The 10,321-nt window shown below is 55.2% G+C and overlaps 1 protein-coding gene across 2 annotated transcripts in view; it reads left to right on the top strand.

Annotated features, from left to right (window-relative positions):
- IGFN1 (immunoglobulin like and fibronectin type III domain containing 1) overlaps positions 1-10,321 on the top strand; it is a 27,253-nt gene that overhangs the window by 2,839 nt on the left and 14,093 nt on the right. The window contains exons 4-11 of one of the 2 annotated variants that reach the window (XM_032878235.1): positions 182-281; positions 1,679-1,723; positions 2,002-2,047; positions 2,668-2,842; positions 3,738-3,851; positions 4,879-5,047; positions 6,240-6,512; positions 7,249-10,311. In XM_032878235.1, the coding sequence (XP_032734126.1) occupies positions 182-281; positions 1,679-1,723; positions 2,002-2,047; positions 2,668-2,842; positions 3,738-3,851; positions 4,879-5,047; positions 6,240-6,512; positions 7,249-10,311 (3,985 nt within the window). Of the gene's footprint in view, positions 1-181; positions 282-1,678; positions 1,724-2,001; positions 2,048-2,667; positions 2,843-3,737; positions 3,852-4,878; positions 5,048-6,239; positions 6,513-7,248; positions 10,312-10,321 lie in introns of those variants that run through there. The other variant, XM_032878233.1, reaches the window with a different exon arrangement.

The following is a 10,321-nucleotide window of genomic DNA, read 5'->3' on the forward strand; positions in this document are numbered from 1 at the left end:
CCCCCCCCCCCCCCCCCCCCCCCCCGCTTTTTGTTTTGCGGTCTGTTTCTTTGATGAAGACTGCGGGCTCTGTAAGGAAAGGGCTGTGTCTTATCCATCCTGATAGACCTCTAGCCATGTCTCATAAGGGGAGGAAGGGGGCGCCACTAGCCCTGTCTCCCTGGCCTGGGCCTCTCTGCAGATCAACAAGCTGACGGGCGAGGACTCGGACCTGTACCGCTGCACTGCGGTGAACGTCTACGGCGAGGCCACGTGCTCCACAAGGCTCCTAGTCATCGAAGGTGGGCTTGTCCCCTTCCCTCATCGGCGCTTGGGGTGCTAGCCCCGGCTTTCTCCTCAGAGAGCCCTCCGAGGCCTCAGAGGCGGGACAGCTGGTGGGGTGAAAGGAGAGAGGGACAGCAAGGCCGCTGTCCATCTGGTGCCAGGGCCCTTGGCTTCACCCACTCACACGCCGAGTCTGCGTGTGGTCTAAAAGGCACTCGCTCAGCAGATGCCCACTGCAGGAGCTCTGAAGAATATTTTCTGAACCCTGAGGCGTGAGGGCGGGACCTCGAGCTCAGTTTCTGGGCCTGACCGTTTGCTAACTCCTTCAGTGGGCTTCGTTTCCTTCTCTGGGCCCCATTTCTCCACTCTATGCGGGGGATATCTTATCCAGGCCTACATCAGAGGGGCAAACAGGTCATATGAAGGCCAAATCCTTGCTCAGACAGGCGGGGCAGGGAGGTTGTTGGTTTGTCTTGACTTGCAGGGTTTCCAAATTTTAAATCAATCGTTGACGTACAGTAACGGGAAGGGGCATGTCTCTTGGGAAAGCGGATCTAGTCTTTCAGTGGCTTATGCTTTTGCCTACGAGTAACAGAAAACCCTACGAATAGCCCAAGAAATAAAGACACTTGATTATGTCACATGATAAGGAGTCCTAAGGTTAGAGTCCAGGGCTCAAATCACAGCTCAGCGCTGTCATGGGCCAGCCAGACACTTCCTGTCTCTCTGAGCTGTCACCCAAAGATGTTGGCTTAGAGCCTCATGGTCATAAGACTGCTGCTGCCGATCCAAACCGAATCCATGTTCAAGGTGGGAAGAAGGGGAAAGAGGTGGCCCCAGGTACAGCGGGCCCTTTTATCAAGAAAGCACACGTTTTCTCAGAAACACCTTGGACACTTCCGTTTGTATCTCATTGACCAGACCCGTGTCACATGGCCACTCCTGGTGCCCAGGGCAGCTGGGAAGGGGAGGAGTTAGTTTTCCAGCCTCCTTCCTACCAGTGGGAGTAGGTGATGAGGACAAGGACTGGGAACGGCTGCAGGATCAGCCAAACAGCACTGTCGGCGTTCCTGGGTGACATCCGACATGTACTCCGAGATGGCAGCTCCTGGGGGGCACGGGAGAGCCACTTCCCTCGCTTCTGCCGGCCCCTCCACCCCTGCAGACATGTTAGCGGGCTCCCCAAACCAGGTCAGCTCCACCTCAGTCACACTAAGGCTCTGGGTATCAAAGCTTATGATGGACAGACCCTCTGCCCTACGCATCCCTCTTGCTGAGCTGTTGCCTTGCCTTTGTGGACAGTGGGGAGGACGGGGCCGTGGCACTCAGCTGGTTCTCAGGAAGACCCTCAGGGTGTCTTGCTTCTCTCCCTATCTGCCCACGTTAATTTCCTCCTCTCCTCCTGATGATCCAGTTGGCTTTCGGAAGAACCGGAAGAGGCACAAGGAGCCCCAGGAGGGTAGGTGAAAGGATTGCCAGAAATCTTCTTGGGTTTTGGGGAACGGGCTACTCCACTCCTGGTGCTCCCGACTTGGCCAAGCCCCTACCAACACGTTATGGATCACCACTGGTCCACAGGAGAGCACCGTCCAAAAGCTCGGTTGTCAGCCATGGACCACAGGTCCTCCGACTGCACCCCCTGACACCCCCCCAACTCCCATTGCCACAGAAAAGTCCTGCATTAGCCCCTTGGAATCTCCCCCTGGGCTTGGGGCCTCATTGCTGCTCCTTTTCTAGACCTCAGGAAGGAGCTGATGGACTACCGAAATCTTCTGAAAAAGAGGTGGGTGTGGGCCTGTCCAGGGGCAGGGCTGGAGGCTCCCCAGCTATGTCCATGAGCCCATAGGGCTCAGCTCTCCCCTCCGCTGGCTAGAATGCTAGACTGCGGGTAGCCAGCGGGAGGAGAGAAGAGCACTGACCCTATATTCTGTTCCCTTTAAGCTCTGTGTCCTTGAGTGAATCCTCATTCCTCTCTGGGTCTTGACCATTTTGACCTCATTCCTCTCTGGGTCTTGACCATTTTTAAAATGGGGTGCTCCACTAGAACCATGATAAAAAAAAGTATTAAGGTAACAGAATAATGTGACCCCCCCCCCATCTTTCTGAGCAGTCCATAATACAAGGTGTTAGGAATGGAGTTTCTCCCCCTGAAAATTCGGACTGTGGGGGATAGCAGGGAGGCCGCCCTTGCCCATCTCTGGGTCCCCCGTGTCCCGACAGAGCTCCAGCCCAGGGCCCAACCCCCTTCCCCCACTCCCTCCATCCCGTCCCTTTCTTCTAGTGCAGAGAGAGCAGTTCCCCACAGCCTCTCAGGGTGGCAGGTGCAGGGGACCAGCTCCTGTGGCTCCGCTGGGGCTCCGCTGGGGCTCCCCTGGCCTCTGACCTGCCCGCCCTGCTCCCCAGGGCCCCGCCTCCCGCCAAGAAGAAGGTGGACCTGGAGCAGGTGTGGCAGCTTCTGATGACGGCCGACCGCAAGGACTACGAGCGCATCTGCCTGAAGTACGGCATCGTGGACTACCGCGGCATGCTGCGCAAGCTCAGGGAGATGCGGAAGGAGCAGGAGGACAAGATGGCGCAGGTACTTCCGCCCGGCCGCCGCCTCGCGGGCGCCCCCACCCGGAGCTGGGCCCCACGCAGGGTTGGCCCGCAGCCGGCCCCCAGGGCCACGTGTGGCTAGGACCCAGGCCTCCAGTCAACGTTCTGGCTTCAAAATCTGGCTCAGATACTAAAATCCGGGGCATTGGGAAAGTTAGGGCCTCCATGTCTTGATTTCCTTATCTGCCAAATGGGTGTTTTAGTTGTACCTGCCCCTTAGGATCAGGGAGAGGATGAACTAGACAATGTAATTAAAGCATTTAACTGTGCTTTAATTACTTAATAGTGCCTCACACCTGGCAAGGGCTTCCTGTCCGCTGTCATCCTCCCCAGACTCTGGATGCCTATCTTATTTCTAAAGGCTTTCAGTGGAGGGGATTTCAGCATTATGGGCTTGTCCCAGTGTCTTATAGACTGTATAGAAATTCTTTCCTGGATCTAACCTAACTATAGTATTAGTCTAATTCATCTTCTGGAAATGCAAAACAACTAGTTTTCACCATCCTGAAAATAGTATTTTATCACCTTGAAGGTGGTTCATCAAATATCCTGAGACTTAGTTTTCTGTCCTCTAAGCTTTCTCATTGACCCTAACACAGGGCTTTGCCCATAGTAGGTGCTCAACTAATTTTTATTGCCTGGAATAGCAGATGAACAGAAATGCCCTACCATGTTCTCAGAAAACCTGGACGCCTGGGGTCCTTTCTCACTTTGCTTCCTGACCTGATATCTCTCATCTTGGAAAATTTCTTCCCATCTGTAAAATGGGCAAATGCATGCTTGAGTGAAACACTGTGGAGGGGGGGCTGGGTCCAAGTGTGTGGAGTGCCCCAAAGAGAGAGCTCAGAGAAATCCCTTGGTATGTTTGTCTTTCCTAGTACGTTAACACCGTCTCCAACTTAAGACACATCAGGGTCAGCAAGGAGGGGGTCGCAACATTTGATCTGGAGCTGGATCTCAAGGATCCTGGGAGCAAGGTTTACCTGTATAAGGTGAGGCCGGAGGAGTCTTTGAGCGGGTAGGGATCTGACAGGGAGGCTGCTGGTCCTCGGGGGAGGAGCTATGGGTCCCTCGGATTCCCCTCTGGGAGCAACTCAAGCGCACAGGCACAGACGGTGAGCCTTGCCTCCCCTGGAGTTCCTGATTGGAGGGAAGTCAAACTGTGGTGTGGACATTTCACAGACTCCTCTTACTCTCACTGAGCAAACTGGTTCCCTAGCCAGGGCACCAGGATTCTTAGATTTTAAGGATTCTAAGAAAGTATACCCCTACCCCCCTGCATCTGTTTCTTGGCTCTAGCTGGTCCTGCTCCCTGTCACCGTCTTCCCTTGTATCCATACAGCTAATTCCCTCACCCACAACCAGATGTCCCCTGACCACCCTGTCTGACACTGCTGTGTCCCCCCCTGCCCCACCCTGCATCCCTGAATCCATATCCTCCTCTCTCTTTTTTCCCTACTTCTATCTCTTTCTAATATAGGTTATATGATCTGCTTATGATATATGTTATTTGTGTCCTTCCTAGAATTTTAGCTCCCTGGGGGGCAGGAATCTTTGTTTTATTCACTGTTGTGCCCCAAGTACTTAACCCAGGGCCTGGCACACAGTAGGAAACCGAAGGTGAGCTATTGTTAATATCTGGCAAGTGACAAATATATCTAGGCTTTAGCTAAAGGGGGCATGTGCATGGATTACTGGTTTTGTGGAGCTCCGAAAATACCTGATGGCTCTCTTGTTCCCCTCTGAGAATGAATGTGTCTCAGGTGTCTCTCTCAGGACACTTGCCAATTATTCACTTCATGGTCATAGTCAGGGACCACCCTCCCCTCCCTGTTTTCAAAGCCTCTGAGCCCTGCTCTCCACCCCTGTCCCTGCCCCCTTCCCCATCTCCTCTGTGGTTGCAGCAATGTTGTCTGGTGCCAGGGGCCAGTGGGAGAAAACTACCCAAAGGGGGTCGGGGCAGGAGGTGCTGGGGACCCACGGAGGCTCTGAGCCTCCCTCTTCCTTTCTCTGCCTCAGGATGGTGAGATGGTCCCCTACAGCCTTGACAACCATACCAAGCACTGTCTGCGGCGGCTGGGGAAGCGCTATCAGTTCCAGGTCCGGGACCTGCAAGCTGAGGATGCCGGCATTTACCAGGTCAAGGTGGAGGATGCCGAAATCTTCTCCACGGAACTGGATGCCAGCGGTGGGTGGTGTTCCCCCTGCTGTTGCCTTGCCTCTGTTAGGAGGAGCCCATGTTGGTGCCATGGCTGGGGATTGGAGGGGCGGAGAGTGGAAATAAATGTGCCTGCCTCTTGCCTTGCAAAGACTGTGAGGGAGCAGAATGCACACCCACGTGGTTACACTGAAATGATATCTGCTTTCCAGAGGTCTGGGTCCGAGGTCTATGTTCTCTTGGTGGTGAGCTGGGCCCTCCTGGGTTCCAGCCGCAGACGTAGTGTCTGTGCCGTGGCCCTGCTTACAGACGTTCTGCAGCAGAGATTCAATCTCCAGATTCGATCCAGACGAATTTCACAGGCTCTAGCCACAGCCCCACTCTTTTCTGCTGCAGACTCCCCCTCCCACACTCCCCAGTAAGAAGCCCCACCCAGGTGCAGCACCCTTGTGCCCTGTACAGACGTCTTCCTTCCCTGCCTTCTGTGCCTCCTCCCCACCTGGGAACTGTCCCGTCCTCTCTCATCACACTCTGTCCCATCCCCTCGAGTAGCTGTGTATGCATCACCACCCCCCCAGACCCCCCCTTGGAGTACTTTAAAGTTCCAGAGACCTCCTGGGAGCAGGAGAGACCTGGAAAGGAAAACTGTGGGCAGGCAGAACATAAAGAACATGGTTCTAAATCAATGTTAAGGAAGAAAGAGGGCATGAGATCTCCAGCAGGCCTGGTACTCCTGGACAGGGCTTTGAAAAGCTGAGAAATGGCATGGCATAGGGGAAGGGGAGAGGGACTTTGGTTTCAGCTGGACCTGGGTGTGAATTCTGCCTGGGCTGCCTCTTAGTTGGGTAAGACTTGGTTTCCTTACTTGTAAAAAGGAAATAATAATACCTATCTGGGAGGTGGTCCTAGGATTCATAAGAGACCATGACCATCAGCATATTGGTTTTCTTCATATACCCATCTTACCCCCAGACATAATCTCTGGATTTAGGATCATGGAATTCCAGAGCTGAAAACGGTCTTACAGTTTGTAACCTCGTTATAAGCCCTCATTTTATGTTGGGAACTGTCACCTGGGGTAAGGAGGTGACCTACCCCAGCTGACACAGGAGGTCTGTGACTGAGCTGGTCTAAACCTGGGCTCCTGAGCTCCTGGCCGTGCTGTCAGGTCACACTGGGTTAGGCCGCCAAGCTAATGTCCCCATTCCTGCTTCCCCGACAGCCATCCCCTCCAGAGTGGTGGTCCCGCTGGTTGAGGCTCACTGTGAAGAGCAGGGCGATGCTGTCTTCGAGTGTGTTCTCTCCAGCCCCTGCCCCCACGCCGCCTGGAATTTCCGGCACCGGCCCCTCCAAACCAGCGACAAATACGAAGTGTTTGTGTCCCCTGATGGGCTGACCCACCGGCTGGTGGTCAGGGGGGCCCATTTGTCAGACATGGGCCCTTACTCACTGGGCACTGGATTCCACAGCTCTACTGCCTGGCTGGTCGTTGGAGGTGAGTGGTTCATACCTCTGTCTTTCTCTCTCTACCAAGACAAGAGTCTGGGGCTGAGAAGGGCATGGAAAAGGCCAGGGCCAGGGGCTTCCTTTGGTCAGTCATTTGCTTTTGATGATTCCTTCGGTCTCTGAGAATGAAGACAGCTCCTGAGATCTATTCCTGACCCACTGCAATGACGGCCCTTCCTGGGCAGCCCGGTCCTCTTCCACTGTCTGGGCCCCGTGTGCCTCTAGGAATGCTTCTGGGGACACAGATCCAAGGTGGCCTGAGGGTCCTGGCTAGGGCTTGGCTCCGATCCAGTATGGATGAGAACCTGGGTCAGGCCAAAGGACACCCTTAAATCCCCTACAGATATGGATTCAAGGTGATCCTAGGAAACTGTAAAGTAGGCATTTTTAAGGCAGATGGTGAGCAAATAGCTCTTTTAAAAATCACACAACTGTTCGTGGCAGTTTGATAAGCAGGTGAGTTTTGGGTTCTGTATTTTCCCAAAAGTCCTTATGGACCATATAGCAGGGCACGGTGGTTTGTGGGCACAGGGCTGGGGGAGGTGGCAATAGGACTCATCTATCAGGAAGCTGGCATACCCTGGCTTCCTTCTGAGATGGTCAGCTTTTTCTCTGCTGGGGAAACTGAGAGGCAAAGCAGTTGAGGTTAGACAGGTGCCTTGGACTAATTTAACAGGTCTTTTCTTTTGTCTCTCAATGGGGGCATTGACCTCTTCTCAAAGCAGGGAAAGAGAAAAGCCTTCTGACTGCAAGTGCTGGCCGTCAGCAGCAAGCTCAAGGAGCCCAGACCTCAGAAGCAGAAGATTCCAGGAGCATCAGTGGCAAGGGAGGGAAACCCAGAAAGCAGGGCCTGCTGGAGGGCTCCCTTAATGGGGCCAGGCCTGCTTCTGGGCTCCAGCTCACAGCTGACCTAGAGACAGGTGGCCTTGGTGGGCATGGCTACTCCCTGGTAGGGAGTGATGGGGCAGCTGGCTTAGCCTGGGACCCTGGGCACGCAGGAAAGGGCTTTCTGGAAGGAGAGGGAGGCACAGTCACTGCCCTTAGGGAAAATCAACTCCACAGAGAGGGTGGCTGGAGCAGAAGCCTTCCAGGGAGCCCCTATGCACAGGGAGAGGGCCTAGAATCAGGTTTGGGTCTCATGGAAGTTCAACAGCAAGATCATGGCACAGGCAGTGATGGGGACAAATGCCATAGGACAGTAGGAGGCTGGGAGGCTGAGTCCAAGTACCCTCAGGTGGGAGGACTGGGGAGCAGCAGGGAAGGAGAGGAGTACAGAGAGGACCACAGGAGTCCTCTGGACAGGCATAACCAGGAACAACTCTTCAGTGCTTATTTGGGACCTGGGAGAGGAAAGACAGCCCTGAAGGGATCCCAGTCTGGTCCTATGGACTCTTGGTCAGAAGGAGGAGTGATGGAAGAGATTTTGCAGGGGGAAAACTTGGGTGAGGTGGAGGGAGGGGATGATTTGAGCAGGGAAAGACAGAGAGGAGCCACAAGGGCAGTGTGGGGCTGGGAGACTGGCCTGGGGGAAGCTGGAGACAGCAGTGGGGCAGGTGGTCCTGGGGCCCAGGAGAATCCTGGAGAACGAGCTTCTAGCTCCAAGACAGGCATAGGCCCTGAGTCCTGGGGCTCTCAGAGAGGCAGAGATGCTGATGATGGGGAAGAAGAGGGCTGCTGGGGGCCAGGGGAGTCTCGAGGGCAGATACCTAAAGGAAAGAACTCCCAGGAACCATCAATATCTGGTAGCAGAAGTTTCCTCCTGGGAAGAGGGGGGCCTGAGGCCAAAGCTGAGAGGTCACTACAGACAGCTGGTCAAGGCCCAGGGAAGTCTGTGGGTGGGGGAAAGGGCTACAAAACCAGCCCCACAGGCCCAGGAGGTCCCAGGGGCTGGGAGAAGGGCCTACAGGGGCCCAGGGGAAGGGAGAGCCAGAAGACAGTAGGGGACTTGGGTGAGTCAGGGGATGGCTCTGGAAGCTTCCAGTGTTCCCAAGGCTGGCCAGCAGGTCAGTGGGGGGCAGAGGATGCTGGCAGAATAGAGTCTGAGAGCACAGATCCTTGGGATGACACAGAGTCCAGCCTCAGCAAAACTGGGGCCCACCACAGACCTGGACTTTTGGGGTCTGGGGATGGGGAAAGTGGTGTGGGTGGTACCCAGGGGTCTGGACTGATGGGGTCTGGTCAGGGGGTGGATGCCAGAAGCCACAGGCTAATTGGGTCTCCAAGCCTGGGTGCTCAGGGTTCTGGGAAGACACTAGGAGACACCGGTGGATTAAAAGGTCCAGGGACAATAGGCTCTGAACCAGATTTCTGGAATGGGTCATGGAACTCCAGAGGAAAAGGACCCAGAGGTAAGACAGGCTACAAGGATGGCTTAGGAGGTCCAGGGAGGATGGAATCTAGGTATGGCGATGGCACAGGGTACGCTAGAGGAGTAGGTCCTGAAACTGGGGCTGGCTATAGCGACGGCTCAGCAGTGTCAGGAGAAATGGGATTCGGTTATGGCACTGGTTGCAGAGTGGCCTCTGGGGCATCTGGCGGAACAGAGTTTGAGAAAGGGGATGGTTTTACGCATGGCTCAGGTGTGCCTGGCGGAATGTGGTCTGGAAACGGAGATAATGATGGTCCTGCAATATGGCGGTCTGGGAGAATTGCTAATCTCAAGAATGGCTCAGGTGGCCATGATAGAGGGCCCAGCGATGAAGCCAGGATGCCTCCGGAGGCCAGGGATGCATCCAAAGCCCAGGGGGATGCTGGCCCTGGGGGAAGGCATCATTCCAGCCGTGGCCTAGGGAGCCCTGGGACAGTGGGGTCTGTGGGGAGAGGTGACCTCGGGGCCTCGGCAACTATGGAGGCTGTTGGGGAAGGACATGCAGAAGCAGAACCAGGGGTCTCTGGAAGAATAAGGCCTTGGGGTCAGACTGGAGACTACGGGGACTTCAGAGCCTCAGGGGCTCTGGGGGCCTTTGGAGAAGGAGGCCATGAAGAGGGCCCTGGGGAAGCCATGGAGCCGAGGTATCTGAAGGCAGGTGACAAAGTGAATGATGGGGTTGGGACCAGGGGCCTTGGTGCTAGGGTCCCTGGAGCTGGAGCTGGTCATTGGGACGATACCAAGGTCCCCGAGGCGCTGGCTCCTCAACCTGGAGTCAGTTCTGAGAGCCAAGGAGCTTATGGGCCTGGTGGCGTGCCTGGTCATGGGGGTGGATCAGGAATTCCAGGGTCTCAGCAAATTGGAAGCAGAACAGCTTATAGAGGAAGGTCAAAGGGTCTTGGGTCTGGGGGAATGGGGTCAGGGGGTGAGGCAGATTATAAGGATGGTATTGGGGTTTCTGGGGAGATGGGGTCAGTAAATGAGGCAGACTATAGGAAAGATTCAGGGACTCCTGAGGGAATGGGTTCATTGGGTAAGGCAGATCATAGGGATGATTTAGGGGGCTCTGGGAGAATGGGGATGAGGGGTGAGGCAGGTTATGGGGATGGCTTGGGGGGTTCTGGAAGAATAAGGGCAGGGGGTGAGGCACGTTATAGGCATAGCTTGGGGGATTCTGGGAGAATTGGGTCAAGGAGTGAGGCAGGTTATAAGGATGGCTTGGAGGGTTCTGGGAGAATGGGGATGGGGGGTGAGGCAGGTTATAAGGATGGTTTGGGGGGTTCTGGGAGAATGGGGATAGGGGGTGAGGCAGGGTATGGGGATGGCTTAGGAGGTCCTGGAAAAATGGGGTCAGGGGCTGGGGAAGGTTATAGGGATGGCTTAGGAGGTCCTGGGAGAATTGGGTCAGGGGGTGAGACAGGTTATAAGGC

Source organism: Lontra canadensis, unplaced genomic scaffold (genome assembly GCF_010015895.1).
Source record: "Lontra canadensis isolate GAN:19392208 unplaced genomic scaffold, GSC_riverotter_1.0 scaffold63, whole genome shotgun sequence".
Lineage (NCBI taxonomy): Eukaryota > Metazoa > Chordata > Mammalia > Carnivora > Mustelidae > Lontra > Lontra canadensis.